Here is a 16162-nt window from a genome sequence, read left to right on the forward strand (position 1 = left end):
TGTGGTGAATAATTAAAAGTTGAATTATCCTTCTACAAAATGATTTTTGCCCTTTTGAGGAATCAAACCATTGCTGTGAGGATTTTTTTTGCCAATCAGACATCTACAACCTCAATAGTGGCCAAGAGTGACACTCCTTGGGCATAGACCCATCCAGAATGCAGGCTCTGAAAGACTAGAAACTCTCCCTTTTCTAGAAAATCATTAGGTAACCAGCCTTTTCTTTCCAGGCACCTTTTGCCCTCTTTTTGGAGCAAGAGGTAAGAACAGGACACCTTGAATACTCTAGGACAATGACATTTTCCAGTACCAAACAATTTTGTTTTATGAGAGAACATAGAGCATTCATACATACAAAAAATAACAAGTCAGCCTGACCTTATTCTGATGAAATGCTGATGGGGCTTGATTCACTGGAACCTACCTGGAATGAAGTTGGCAAGCAGTGTCCAATGGATTTATTTCAGCAGTTTTATCAAGTTGCTTAGGGAACAGGCTGCCCAGCCTTGAGTTTCTTGGGAAAAGACTGTTTTTCATCAACTATCTTTAACCTACTAATACTTGGAGTCCATTATTCACTTTTGGAATTATATGTAAATATATTTAACTCCTTAATGAGCCAGGGATGTGGGCAGCTCTTCCTTATTCACCAAGAGCTAATTATTTACAATATAAGGTGGTATTTTAATGTAGCCAGTATATCTGACTACTTCAAAATCTTAGTTTAATATCAAATGAAATCAAATATCTGCTCCTTTCGAATTAGATGAAATAATATTGCCATAATATGTCCATTTTCCTTTCCTCAATCTTTTCAAGCAATATAAGCATATGAGTACATTTTAAGTACTTAAAAATGAGCCCAATTCTTGTTCCTTGGTCCTTTGGCATTGTCTGAGGTATTTGTCAATATGTAGAGTTAGTTAGCAATTCTCACCGTGGTGAAGAGTGTGCTCTAAAACAGGTAGACATGATAGTGATCCTGTGCATCTTCAAGAGCAATGTTGTTTAAAGAACAGTTGTGTGTTCACTCCCTTTTTCTCTCTATCACTTGCTCACTAGCTATGTTTTAACTATGGTCATTGTAGTTGCATGTAAATCCACAAAAGTTATTTCAAGTTGAAGGGGGGTGGGGGTATAGCAGTATACCACAGGCATTCCCGTGGATATTCAAAAGCGGCACAGGTGGACCTCAGGAGACCTAGAACTAGCATGCCAGAACTAGCGAGCCACATTGTTCTTCTTTTAGGGACCACAGAGTCTCTCACTTATGTGTTGTTACTTGCATCTGAACCCTCTTCTTCTCTCCCCTTCTCTCTTGCTTCCTCTTCCCGTTTCTCTATTCATTTCTTCTGAAGATTTGTTTATTTGCTCCAATATGGCCATTTGCCCTAACATCAGCTCTAGTGCCCACCAATAATGTGCAACTCTCCCTGTCAAATTCTCAAGAGCAAAAGACAGATTGGCTCAGCTCAGCTTTTAGAGCAGAGTCACCAAATTATAAGTCAAGGGCAAGCAAGAATGGTTGTCTCTGAGGCAGGTGTTCATCTCAGAACTAGTCATCTGTGGCTGTGGGAGTGGTAATGGAGGATGTAGCACAGGGATCCCCCTTTCCAGAAACTTTGAGCAGCGCAGGTCACTGTGGAATATGTCTGTTGCACTCACACAGAAACCTTATTCCTTCAACAGCTGTTTAGATGCAGCAGAACTGAATATTAACGTCCTAGCACACCCACTGCACCCCAGTACTTTCCTTCCCATCTCGTTCTGCCAGTCTGCAGATCTGCGGTATCCTCTGTCACTTTAATGCTAGCTCTCCTTTTCTGCAACATTCAGATTGCTTCTAAACATTGCATCTGAAAAGCCCAGGCTTCTAAATATCACAGATCTCTGCTTTTCTGTCCCTTTTGCTTTCAGCTGTTTTTCTTTCTCGCTGGTTCTTCAGACCACCATGTGCTGTGAAATCTCTGTCTGATTCTTTTTGGAGTTCCATAGCCCCTTGGCTCCCTACCAAAGAGATGTAAAGATTAACTAGTTAATTAGGTTAAGCTACTTTATGTCTAAAGAGCGTGCTAGAAGAGTGTTTCTCAAACTTTTTTTTTTTTTTTTTTTTTGAGACAGAGTTTCACTCTGTTACCCAGGCTGGAGTGCAGTGGCACGATCTTGGCTCACTGCAACCTCCACCTCCTGGGACCAAGTGGTCCTCCCTCTTCACCCTCCAAGAAACTGGGAACACAGGCATGGTGCCACCACACCCGGCTAATATTTGTATTTTTTGTAGAGATGGGGTTTCTCCATGTTGCTCAGGTTGGTCTTGAACTCCTGAGCTCAAGCGATCTGCCCACCTTGGCCTCTCAAAGTGCTGAGATTACAGGCATGAGCCACTGTACCAGCTGTTTTTCTCAAACTTTAAACCCTTTTCCTGTTTGCTCCGAGAATGCCCAGCAGTGGCGCTTGTGGCTACAGCATTTACCCCAAGATAACTTTGCCACGAAATACCTTGCTTTTATTATTTTCATATCTGTCTAATATAGGGATTTTGGAAACAAAAGACATAATTCTATTTATAGCATTCTATTTTTAGTAGTGGTATTTCCATTTACAATATATAGTAATTCTCTATCATTTAAATTGTCAAATCCTAGAAAATGTAGCATTCCTACGCATGATGTTAACATCATTTTGGAACAGTTGTTGGCGGAAGATTCATTTGATGAATCAGATTTTTCCAAAATAGAAGATTCTGATGATTCAGACGATTCTGATGTTAGTTCTGTTTAGAAATAACTCCAAGAACAGTTTTTGTGTTTTCTTTTCACATTGAAAATCAGTCAAATTTGCTTCAGCCTCAAAGAACATGTTTATGTAAAATTAAATGAGGCTGGCAGTGAGGTGCACTTTTTTTTCTAAACAGGATTAATAAGCATAAGAAACACCTGGGGAACTTGTGAAACTGCAGATGAGATTCAGGAGCTCCATGGGGGAACTGGTGGTGGTGGTGTTGGTGGTGATGCTGATGGAAGAACAACACAACTTCCAGTGGAAGACTAGATTCAGAAGTGCTGTGCATTTATTGTAAATATATTCTCCCTGATAGGAGGGACCATGCCTTAGGCATCTTTATATGCCCTTCCATGCCCAGCACTGTAGCTGGTATGTGATTGATATTTAAATGTTGATTGGATTATGATTGAGCTGAGGACACTTGAAATACAGGATTTTCTATGCCATATTTTTAAGTGAGAGGTTTTCAAAAACTGCCAAGAACCAGTTAAATCGATAAGCATTTCTTAAGGATCTGATTGTGCGAAGCTCTGGGAGAAATATAAAGAAAATGTTACAGTACCTGTCCTCGAAAGAACAGTGGCATATTTACCACTAACTTGAATATGTCTATACTGGAATTGTGGAAATAATTGTCAAATTGTAGAGGTACAGTGAAGGCCAGTGAACCTGTTTATGGTCCTAGCAATTTGATGTTTTATAATTTAGGTGTTATTTTCCCCATATATACATAACAATAATGGGTTCTAGTTATGTTTCAGTGGGATAATGCATGTGAGGATTGGGTTTCATACCCTGCACACAGTAAATGATTGCTAGCAGTAGTAGTAGTGGTAGTAGTAATACTTAATTAGTCTTAATTATCCAGTTTAGGAAAAACTGTTCCCCTCTCTCTCTCTAAGTCCATTTGCTTTCTTAATGTTCCATTTCACTTTGTAGAGATTATCTATAGTTTAATCTTAATGTTGTTCAAAGTATAAACTTAAACAAAAATGCATTTTAGAATTTGGTTGATTCCCCTGGATATGAAAACTGCCGTATGCTCTACAACAGAAAGACAGAAAGAGGAATATATTTTCCTGCCTTACAACTGTTTAAACCCAAGCTGTATTTCTCCTTTTCTCTGATGTTTTCATAAATTTATTCCTTTAAAAAAATTAATGTGCTTAAAGTGTTTTTCTAAGCCTTTCCAGCCATTTTGGATTGACCAGGAAATACATACATATACACACAATGCATGCATGCATAAATTCACAGGTGAATAAAAATGTATGTTAAATAAGAGCATTATCTTTGGAAAGAACGTAAATTGAGTATACAAGGAAAGGAATATTGAAATCATAAATAGTGTCTTAGACTTTATAAAGGATAAGTATCTATGGAGTTAATAACATCTGTATTCTTCAACTAATAAAACCAATAAGCAGATATACTGTACTCTTTATATAAATTAGAAACCAGTTTGTGATAAATGTTGAACAATTCTTGATTGCTAGACCATCCCACATACTCCCCAGATAAAGTAGGTCATCACTATGAATTTCCATGTAGAGAAGAAAAAGTTAGTTGAAGTGACAAATGTATCTTTTAATGTAGAGGCTATCATTGAAGAAATACTCAGGAGACCTCTGAGGGAGGCTGGCACATGAGCCTGTGAATCATGACGATTATCCTTGTCTTAGAAGTACTCACAAAGAAGACCTTGGAAACATTTATTGTCCTTTCACTACCTGGGTCCTTTTCATTACCTATGTAACCCAGATATAACCTGGCTGTCCAGCTGCCTGGATTTCTTCAGATTTTCCAGTTTGCCAGGGTCAACTTGTTCTTTAAAATATAATGTAAATGGACTCAAATCACAATCTCATGCACAGGGAGTTGCCAGCATCCATTCCAGTATTTTCAGTGGTTGTAAGCGGAGTTCATGTCTCTCCTAGACCCCTCTGCCTCTGAGTTCCTTGAATATTTCAGACAGGAATAAAGAAGTTGAAATACTCCATGCCGCCCACATAAAATGTTTTTAAATCAAGTTGGGTAACGCAAGTGAAAACATTTCAGTAAGCATAAAGCATTACCGAGGAGAGGTAATAATCTTACTAAATTAGAAAGTGAGTTAAAGCATTGTGAATGCGCCGAGGGTAGACTCAGAAGAGGAAAAACTGAAGGTAATGAAACAGCATCTACTTGTTTCATCTGGCTAAATATAGAGAAAAGGATGAAGTCCTGACAAGACTTTGAAGTGAATTAGAATTGTCTGTAGGTTCTAATAAGAAAATCTATCCATAAAAGTTTAAAAAGGAACAGTAAAAGTTAGGTGGTCGTAAGACCCCAAAAGACTATTCAACACCCAAAGAGAGAGAGATTCCTGAAGTTCTTTGAAGCTGGTTGAGCTGTAATTACAGAGAACACATTCTCCTCACCTTTTTAAGGAAGCAAATCTACATGGCCTTTGTCTCATTTTCTCTTCTCATATCTGCCAGATGTGTTCTTCAAGCAATAGCTGCACGTTAATCAGCTACTTCCACAGCCCTGGTGTGGGCATTGCCTTCTGTCTGCTTATTTCTTATGTTACATTCAGTTTTTCCAAGAATTCATTCCCAGCCTTATTTCAAAAGCTATTCTAACATGACATTCACAGTTTCCTAACACCCCTCATCACTTTATGTGCTCTAATCCTCAAACTAACTACCTGAATGTACTGTACCTCTAATTTGGGTGGACTGGAGGAAATTCTGGTTGGCGAGGCTACTTTTTTTTTTCTCTCAAAGGTAGAATATAGTTCATTTATCTTGAACATTTTTAAGTATTTGGGAGAAATTTTATTATACACCAGTAGAAATTTTATTCAGACAGTATTGCTCAGAAAATCAGAATAATACCTATCAGCTTTAAAAGAAGAGTTAAAAGATAATTTAAAACAAGAAGGTGTTAAGTGTATGGGACATAATTTGGGGATGTGGAATCATAGTTGGTCCCAGCTCCTCTCCATGGACAATCAGGGAGTGGGAGCCCATTTGTTATCTGCACCATGGGTTACCCTGGTATCCCTGCCTCCTTTGCAAATGTTAAGTGTTTCACAACAGTGTCTGACTCCCTGATCCCTAAGAGGTAGTACACAAGGCAGGCAGTTTTTGTTTGAAGGAGACTGGGATGGAGTCCTGGCTGGACAGCAGTGAGCAAGGGGATGGGCCCTGCAGTTCTGCAATGCTGTAGGTAGAGAAGAAGGCAAGAGGAGCTGCCAACGAGAACAGGCATGCTGTGGGAGCAAGCCCTCCTCCTTAACATTCTGGCCCGACATTGACCAAGTGGAGGATGAACATGGAGTAGGTACTCTCAGGGGCCTAGTACTTCTGAGAAGTCATGACTTGCGGAGCTCTGAAAAAAGGAGAAAAGGGGATGGCTTCAGGATTGGGTCGTTTTCCTGCCCCTTTTCTGAAAGGATGAGCCATCAATGTCAAGTCATCCTATAAACAGAGAGAATTGCAAAGGAGATTTTTTTTTTTTTTTGGAGACGGAGTCTCACTCTTGTTGCCCAGGCTGGAGTACAATGGCACGATCTCAGCTCACCACAACCTCCGCCTTCTGGGTTCATGTGATTCTCCTGCCTCAGCCTTCTGAGTAGCTGGGATTACAAGCATGCGCCACCACACCCAGCTAATTTTGTGCTTTTAGTAGAGAAGGGGTTTCTCCATGTTGGTCAGGCTGGTCTTGAACTCCCAACCTCAGGTGATCTGCCCACCTCGGCCTCCCAAAGTGCTGGGATTACAGGCATGAGCCACCGCGCCTGGCCACAAAGGAGATTTTTAAGATCATTAGCGCTTAGAGAGTTGCCTTCTCTTCCTGAGTGGAGCAGTGGCTATGTCTGGTTACTTCCAACCTCCCAAAGGTTCACGTTGCTTGTTTAATTTTTTAGTCAAAATGATGTGTCATCAGCTGGCAGTCACCTTTTAAAGTCTGCTGTTATAGCACTCTGTACAAAATCTTTATATTCCTAGAGTAACTCAATAATTGAGTCAGTAATTTTCCCTATTTTGCTGTCCCAAATTGAATTGTGATGACATTTTTCAAGACACAAATAAGGCAGTGAAACCTACGTATGATTCTTCATCAGTATCTGAATTTGTAAAAGCATCTTTAGGCTACTTGCTGTCAATGGAATTCATAATTCACATGAAAAAAATAAGTGACCATTTGAAGCCAATATACATAAGAATGAGTAACGAACATGACCACTATTTTTAGTGCAGGAGTATGTTCAATATTAAGACCATTAATATTTGCCCATTTTATTTAATCATGTGCCCTTCATGTGGAAGAATCAGGTCTTATTGCATACAGATGAGTGTTCAGGTAATGGTTCAGGCTTCATGCCATCAAAATTAAATTCTAAAAGCCAAGAAATTTATCATTTTTATATCCCTTTGCAGATACAGAATATGTGTAGAAATATCTCTTGAAATATGCCTTGTTTACATGAGAAATACAATAAGCAGGTTATGTTAATTAGAAATAGTATCTGAGTGGCCGGGTGCAGTGGCTCATGCCTATAATCCCAGCACTTTGGGAGGCCAGGGCAGGTGGATCACAATGTCAGGAGATCAAGACCATCCTGGCTAACATGGTGAAACCCTGTCTCTACTTTAAAAAAAACAAAAAACAAAAAAATCAGCCGGGCGTGGTGGTGGGCATCTTTAGTCCCAGCTACTTGGGAGGCTGAGACCGGAGAATGGTATGAACCCAGGAGGCGGAACTTGCAGTGAGCCGAGATCGCACCACTGCACTCGAGCCTGGGTGACAGAGCGAGACTCCATCTCAAAAAAAAAAGAACTAGTATCTGAGTTAGGCCTTTAATAATATATTTCTTTTTAATATAAAATTGAGGCACTCACCCACACACAAAAATACCTAGGAATACCTCTGGCCAAGGACAAGAAACATCTCTACAAGGAGAACTGACAAAACACTGCTGAAAGAAATAATACATGACACAAACAAATGGAAAAGCATTCCAGCTTGTGGATTAGAAAAATCAATATTGTTCAAATGGCCATACTACCCAAAGCAATCTACAGATTCAGTGGTATTCCTATCAAACTACCAACATCATTTTTCATAGAATTAGAAAAAAAGCTATTCTAAAATTCATATGAAACAAAAAAATATAGCCTGAATAGCCAAAGAAATCCTAAGCAAAAAGAACAAAGCCAGAGACATCACATTACCTGGCTTTAAAATATACTAAAAGGCTATAGTAACCAAAACAGCATGGTACTGATACAAAAACAGACACATAGACCAATAGAATAAGTTAGAAAACAGAAAAATAAGGCTACACACCTACAAACATCTGATCTTCTGCAAAGCTGACAAGAACAAATGACAGGGAAAGGACTCTCTATTCAATAAATGGTGCTGGGATAACTGGCTAGCCATATGGAAAAGATTGAAATTGGACCCCTTCCTTACACCACATACAAAAATTAACTCAGGATGGATTAAAGACTTAACTGTATAACCTAAAACTATAAAACTCCCCAAAGAAAACCTAGGAAATACCATCCTGGACATAGGCCCTGGAACAATGTCCATGGAGATTTCATGACTATGACCCCAAAAGCAATTGCAACATAAACAAAAATTGACAAAGTATCAATAGAGTAAACAGACAACTTTCAAAATGGGAGAAAATATTCACAAGCCATACATCTGACAAAGGTCTAATATACAGAATGTATGAGGAACATATACAATTGAACAAGCAAAAAACAAATAACTCCACCAAAATGTAGACAAAAAACATGAACAGATACTTCTCAAAAGAAGAATTCCAAGCAGCCAACAAACATGATAAAATGCTCTACATCATCAATCATCAGGGAAATGCAAATCAAAACCACAATGAAACACCATTTCACACCTGTCAGAATGGTCATTATTAAAAAGCCAAAAAACAACAGATATTGGCAAGGTGGTGGAGAAATGTGAATGCGTGTACACTATTGGTGTGAACATAAATTACTTCAGACCCTATCAAAAGCAGTTTGGAGATTTCTCAACGAACTTAGAACATAACTATTTGTCCCAGCAATCCCATTACTGGATATGTATCCAAATGAAAATAAATCGTTCTATCAAAAAAGACACATGTACTTGTATGTTCATCACAGCACTATTCACAATAGCAAAGACATGAAATCAACCCAGGTGTCCAACAGTGCTGGGTTGGATAAAGAAAATGTACATATAAACCATAGAATACAATGTAGCCACACAAAAAAATGAAATCATGTCCTTTGCAACAGCATGGATGGAGGCCATTATTCTAGGCAAATTAACACAGGAACAAAAAAACAAATACCACATGTTTTCACTTATAAGTGGAAGCTAAGCATTGGGTACTCTTGGATGTAAAGATGGCAACAACAGTCACTGGAAACTGATAGATGGGAAAGGGATGGAGGGGGGCAAGGATTACAAAACTAACTTGGATATTTCGTTCACTCTCTGGGTGATGTGGTCATTCATATCCCAAACCTTAGCATCATGCAATATACTCATGTAACAAACTTGCACATGGACTCCCAGAATCTAAAATAAAGGTTGAAGTTATTAAAAAAAAAATTAAAGCACTATTTTCCCAAATCAGAAGAATGAGTGTTTACCTGGTTACTTATATTTTGGATTCCTTCTAAACAGGCTATGTGTGTTTCCCCCTGAGTTGTCTTCAAAGTCTAGTATTTATGGCTGTATCATAATCTAGGTTTGTAGATATTATATTTTGGAAAAATAGAGAAAGTGGGGAAAATAAAAGAGACACTTCTTACTATTAAGGTTTCTTGTAATTAAAAGTATAGTCTTGTAACTTGGAGGTATATCCCTTATAAGAATACTTCAGAAGCAGTTTTAGATATTGAGAACCTGTTTAACATTCCTCCATTTTGAGATTTTCATGCAAGATTTTATGTAAAGTGCAAGTGGATGTTATGTTCCATAAGTAAAAATTTCTAGTTATATCTCTAAAACCATTTTGCTGATAATTTCACTATTACCAAAATAAATAAATAATCTAAGTTTGCCTTGGACCCCACTGTCCTATCTAAACTCTGGTAATAATAAATATAATTATGCAGTATAGCTTCTAAATGGAAAAATTATCTTCATTTTCAAGAGAGAATAGATGGCTCTTGGAGAAATGTATAGTTTAGGAATAAGAAAACTGTCAGTCATTCAAAAAACAAGATTGTGGAGATGACAAGAGTGGAGCCCTGGGAATCCTCAGATTTGCCTTTAAACAATACCTTCTCTCTTGTGGTTCCCAAAGGATGCTGGAGCTGGAAAAGCAAGGCAAACTCACGCTTTGTTATTAGCTCCCTAATTGTGATATGATCCCTCATCCTTTATTTCCTCTGTTAGGAAGAAAACTCCTCCCAGGAAGAAAACTCCAAATGGAGAGAGAGGGAAGAAAGGAAATAGCAAAAAGGGAGAGAAGGGAGACGGGGTGGAGGGGAGAGAGCAGGTGGCTTGGCCTCCTCCTATGCAGGAGCAACAATGGTCTCTGTGACCTTTTACCCTGAGGGGCCAGAGAGGTCAAGAGAGGTCCCTGCAGACATGATCAGTTATTGATAGGACACAGTGACTTTGTCATCAGCCCCATAGCCATAAATCCTGAAGGAATTCTTCTTCTTTTGAGGTTAAATAGAGGAAGGAAATAGAAAGGAACTTGGTACTCTCCCTGGAATCCACCAACTAATTTGAAACATAAGCTGGGCATGACTAGGTCAGTGATTCCCAAAGTGTGTTCCAGGGCACATTAGTCCTGTAGCATGACCATATGTCTGTGTATCTGTGTGTGCATGTGTGTGTGAAAAAGGAGAAGGGTTTAATTTTCTTTGAAGTCTAGAAATGATGGGTTAAACAACATTTACTAAATGCTTTATGTGAATTATTTCGGTTAATCTTGACAACTAACTTTTGTTGCAGATACTATTATAATCTTTATTTTATTTATTTATTTTTATTTTATTAATTTTTTTTGAGATGGAGTCTCACTCTGTCACCCGGGCTGGAGTGCAGTGGCATGATCTTGGATCATTGCAAACTCCGCCTCCCGGGTTCAAGCAATTCTCCCTCCTCAGCCTCCCAAGTAGCTGGGACTATAGGCACCTGCCACCACACTCAGCTAATTTTTTTGTATTTTTAGTAGAGATGGGGTTTCACCATGTTGGCCAGGCTAGTCTCGAACTCCTGATCTCAGGGGATCTGCCTGCCTCGGCCTCCCAAAGTGCTGGGATTACAGGCATGAGCCACTGCACCCCACCTATAATCCTTATTTTAAAGATGAGAGACAGTTCAGAGAAGTTAAAAAATATATCTAAAGAGACTCTTTTTTTTTAAGATGTGGTGCTGGATTTAATAGCCTGATTTCAGAGCCCAGATCTCTTGACTCCATGACTTTCTGTGGCCTTTTTAAAATGAACAGATATGTACCCTTAACTTCTATGAGATGTATATAGTGTGCATCTCTCGAATTTATTTGGCCATAACCTTTCTTGAAGTTTTCTGAACTTGACACGAGGCGAATGTTCCAGGGAACCTACTGTGTGAAGCAGTGGGCTAGATTTAATCGGATGTTGTACTCAAACAAAACTTCAGTTTGGCAAACCAAAAATGTGATGTTGCCAGCATCCAGATACAAAGAGCTAGTATAAAGTAGTGATGTGATACATTCTGCATTTAGAAATATTTGCACTGAAAGTGTCTGAGTTACCTCTTCTCATTTCTCTTCCAGGTGTTTTATTCCAAACGTCTATGCTGCTTTGTTCACTGCAGCTCTTGTTCCTTTGATGTGCCTCGTGGTGGTGTTCGTGGTGTTCATCCATGCCTACCAGGTGAAGCCACAGTGGAAAGCATATGATGATGTCTTCAGAGGAAGGACAAATGCTGCAGGTTTGAAAGGAACTATATTTGTACTTTGGAGATGGAAACGCTTTAATGGTGGGAAAATGTCACTGAATTTTTTTTATCAAAAAGAAGGAAGTTCGGCTCAGCTTTCAGCTCTGAAGCCACAAGTTAAGCTATAGCTCTCCAGTTTCTCCTGCTTCTTGGTACCTCTGATGTCTCTCTTTCTTCAGGGCTCTGTAGGTTTTATTGCTCATTCCAATTTTGTCCTTAAGATATTGATATCCAAGTAAATGAGTCACAGCCTTGGGAGCCACTTCCCAAGCTTTCATTAAGTGAAGCAATAATAACTTGTGTTCTACCTGTGAAATCTGTTCATTTCTCTCTGATTCTGAGACTTCTGCACAGTCTAACAAACCTCCACAGTGCTCATGAGTGTGCATGCATAGCTCTGGTTGTGCTGACAGATGTTTAAAAACATGTAATCAGACAGCTACATGAGTGGCTACACATGTCTGGTTACTTAAGAGTGCAAGTCTTTCTAGTTGAAATTGGCTTTCACTACAGCTCATTTTTTCCCTTTGAATCATACCTAACAGAGGTTTTTATGATCTGATTCTTTTTATTATTGTTTTTAGATTAGAGTCTCTCAAGAATTTTCTTAACTAGAAGCAATAGCCACACACCTACATACAGAAAACGCTCTGTAAAATGTTATGTGAGTGACTGGGATATTAGGGAGCAGCTTAAGAGCTGGGAGTAGAGGATCCCTTTTGGGCCAATGAGGAACAGAAGTCTTCTTTTTTCTAAAGTTTTACAAGTCTAAAGTCGAATGACAGTCTTAGAGGAATTCTTCACGTTTTAAGTGCTTGTCAAAGTTTAAGCAAGTAGCATATATGAGGTCTCTAGAATAGTGTCTAATACATTATTAAGGGCTCAATAGCTACAGGGTGTCACTCTAATGTAATGCAGTTCTAGTTCCTGAACTTGATCAGTTAATATGTGAAAGAATTTTCCTTGTAGTATAAAGAAAAGACACTCGTTTGTATTACTTTGTGGGATAGTTTGTAGGATAGCAGTATCTAGCCATCTCTTTTCTAATACTTTCTCATTTAGCATGCAATCATTGTGTTGGAAGAATTTTCTTTTTTTTCTGAGACAGGGTCTCACTCTGTCACCCAGCCTGGAGTGCAGTGGCACGATCTTGGCTCACAGCAGCCTCTGCCTGTAAGATTCAAGCAATTCTCCTTCCTCAGCCACGTGAGTAGCTGGGACTACATGCATGTGCCACCATGCCTGGCCAACTTTTGTATTTTCAGTAGAGACGGGGTTTCACCACATTGCCCAGGCTGGTCTTGAACTCCTGAGCTCAGGTGATCCACCTGCTTTAGCCTCCCAAAGTGCTAGGATTACAGGCGTGAGCCACCACGCCCAGCCAAGGAATATTGTTTAAGGTTATGATTAATCTTAACTCCTTTAATAAAAACTATTCAATGTATAAATTCTACTTTTTCGTGGGACACAGAATTTATCTAGAAGCTACACTAGTTTTTTCAGTTTTAATACTCTTTATTTTTTAAATTACTTTTTAAAAAATGTAACTTCTTTCTTTTTACATTTATTTTAGGTTGAGAGGTACATGTGCATGTTTATTATGTAGATAAATCTCATGTCACCTCATAGGGGTTTGGTGTACAGATTATTTCACCACCCAGGTAATAAGCATAGTATCCAATAGGTAGTTTTTCAGTCCTCACCCTCCTCTTTCCCTCTACCCTCAGGTAGGCCCCAGTGTCTCCTATTCCTGTCTTTGTGTCTATATGTACTCAATATTTACTCCCAATTATAAGTGAGAACATGTGGTATTTGGTTTTCTGTTCCTTTGTTAGTTCACTTAGGATAACAGCCTCCAGCTCCATCTGTGTTGCTGCAAAGGAGATGATCTCGGTTTTTTATGACTGCATAGTATTCCATGGTGTATATGTACCACATTTTCTTTATCCAGTCTACCACTGATGGGTATTTAGGTTGATTTCATGTCGTTGCTATTGTGAATAGTGCTGTGATTAACATATGTGTGCATGTGTCTTCATGGTAGAACAATTTCTGTTCCTTTGGGTACATACCCAATAATGGGATTCCTGAGTCGAGTAGTAATTCTGCTTTGAGTTCTTTGAGAAATAGCCAAACTGCATTTCACAATGGCTGAACTAATTTACATTCCTACCAGCAGTGTATAAGCATTCCCTTTTTCTCTACAGCCTTGCCAGCATCTGTTATTTTTTAACTTTTTAATGATAGCCATTCTGACTGGTGTGAAGTGGTATCTCATTGTGGTTTTGATTTGCATTTCTCTAATGATTAGCAATGTTGGGCATTTTCATATGCTTGTTGGCTTCTTCATGGCACATATGTCTTCTTTTGAAGTGTCTGTTCATGTATTTTCTCCACTTTTTAATGGGCTTGTTTGGTTTTTGCTTGTTAATTTGTTTAGGTTCCTCATAGATTCTGGATATTAGACCATTGTGAGATGCATAGTTTGCAAAAATTTCCTCCCATTCTGTAGGTTGCCTGTTTACTCTGTTGATAATTTATTTTGCTGTGCAGGAGCTCTTTAGTTTAATTAGGTCCCACTTCAGAAGCTATGCTTTTAATCAACTTGGGATTCATCTTATTAAAATGTACATTCTTTTGGGGGGAGAATGGTGGTTTGTTTTTTCCTCTAAGTGACAAGATTTGTTGTTTTATATATAATGTAAAAGTGCCAATGTTTGCATGTTTTCAATAATGCTAACATAGGGGCTTAACATAGTGAGTTAATTCTTTGAATGCCTAAATCACCCCTGCACCTCTTGAATATGCTTCATTACTGATATAGTAGAAAAAACAGGACCCTGATTATCAGACAAAGATAGCCCTCAAGCATTGAATATAAGGCAAAAGTTCTAGCACAGTTGTATCTTAATGAGGGAACCCTCTCTTGCAATAAAATGTGAATAGAAGCATTACCCTATTGTTGTGTTACAAATAAAAAAAGTATAATATTTCTAATTCCCCTATTCCTATGGCAATTCATTCTAATAGTCATTATACTTGGACTTGTGCAGCAGTTTTCTGATTAGTATCTCTGGTTCTACTCTTTTTCTTCTCCATTTCATTATCTCAGATGTCTACATTTTAAAAATATGAAGTGGATTTCCTCATTCTCCAGCATTTCAGTCAAGGTTTCTCTCATTGCCCCCAAAAAAAGTCCAGTCTCTTTAGCTTACAAGAGTTTCCACAGTCCGACCCAGTACCATCTTTCCATTCCCAAGTTAGTTACTATTATCCTGCATTCTGACATGCCAATCTATTTACTTTTTCCTAAATTTGCCTGATGTTGCCATCTTTGCTCATGTAAAGAAATCTTTACTTTGAGCTCCTCCTTATTAGTTGGTAAAACCCATGTGCTCAATAAGTGATATGGGAAAATGTAGATGAGTGAGAGACAGATGCAAGGAGCTTATCACCCTCCCATATTCTTTATTAGCTCTACAAAGCTTTCCAAAATAACTTCAGAATCTAAACAACAGTGATGTGCTTGACAATCACAAGTTAATTCTCCTGGACATCACTTTCCTTCTTTACAGAAATTCTAGAAACTTTCAATATTCTCCCTCTTTTGTGAAGCCTTAGGAATTGCCTCTTTACAGAATCACACCAAATAAGAATTACTCATTCCCTTCTCTATGCCTTTAAAGTACTTGTCCCTTTAGTCATTGTAGCACTTACCTTAGAATGGAGTGGTCACTTGTTTTGGTGTGTGTGGTTGGTGGATTTCCTTAATAAATTATTAATTCCTTGAGGGCAGGAACCATTTAATATTCATCTGTGTATTCCCAGGGCCTTGCAGAGTGCTCAGTGGATAGCAGGAGCATAATTAATATTTATTAATTAAATGAATAAATTAATAATCATCAATGTACCACAAAATTATATAATTATAAAAATGGATACCCAAGCTAAAGATAGCATTAAGAAGAAGAGAAACTGTAATATTATCAAAGTAGAAATTAAATGATTTAATTCTCTGATCTGTTTGTAAATATTCCTCAAAAGTTATTATTATTAGGACTATTTTTATAAGAAATATTTTTTAAAGTTTTACCTCTATAATTCCCAAAACTACATGTTCAGCTTTGCCCTCAACCTGATCTTTTGTGTTTTTATTTTCAACATACTATAGTATGTGCTATATTCAACCCATCTCTACTTGAATATGATCCACTTAACTCAAATTCAAAATTTCTTTTTTTTTCTTTTCCAGATAATTCTTTTTTTTTAATTATACTTTAAGTTCTAGGATACATGTGCACAACGTGCAGGTTTGTTACATAGGTATATATGTGCCATGTTGGTTTGCTGCACCCATCAACTCTTCATTTACATTAGGTATTTCTTCTGTTTACCACGGAGCACTTGACACTCTGAATCTTTTTGC

At 38.2% G+C, this 16162-nt stretch overlaps 1 protein-coding gene across 6 annotated transcripts in view; it reads left to right on the top strand.

Moving 5' to 3' along the window:
• The window catches only part of ADGRV1 (adhesion G protein-coupled receptor V1), a 598696-nt gene that overhangs the window by 494317 nt on the left and 88217 nt on the right, over positions 1-16162 (top strand). For all 6 annotated transcript variants that reach the window (XM_055297968.2, XM_063612214.1, XM_063612213.1 and 3 more), the window contains one exon: positions 11573-11730. In XM_055297968.2, the coding sequence (XP_055153943.1) occupies positions 11573-11730 (158 nt within the window). The remainder of the gene's footprint in view (positions 1-11572; positions 11731-16162) is intronic.

The sequence above is a fragment of the Symphalangus syndactylus genome, chromosome 11 (assembly GCF_028878055.3).
Source record: "Symphalangus syndactylus isolate Jambi chromosome 11, NHGRI_mSymSyn1-v2.1_pri, whole genome shotgun sequence".
NCBI lineage: Eukaryota > Metazoa > Chordata > Mammalia > Primates > Hylobatidae > Symphalangus > Symphalangus syndactylus.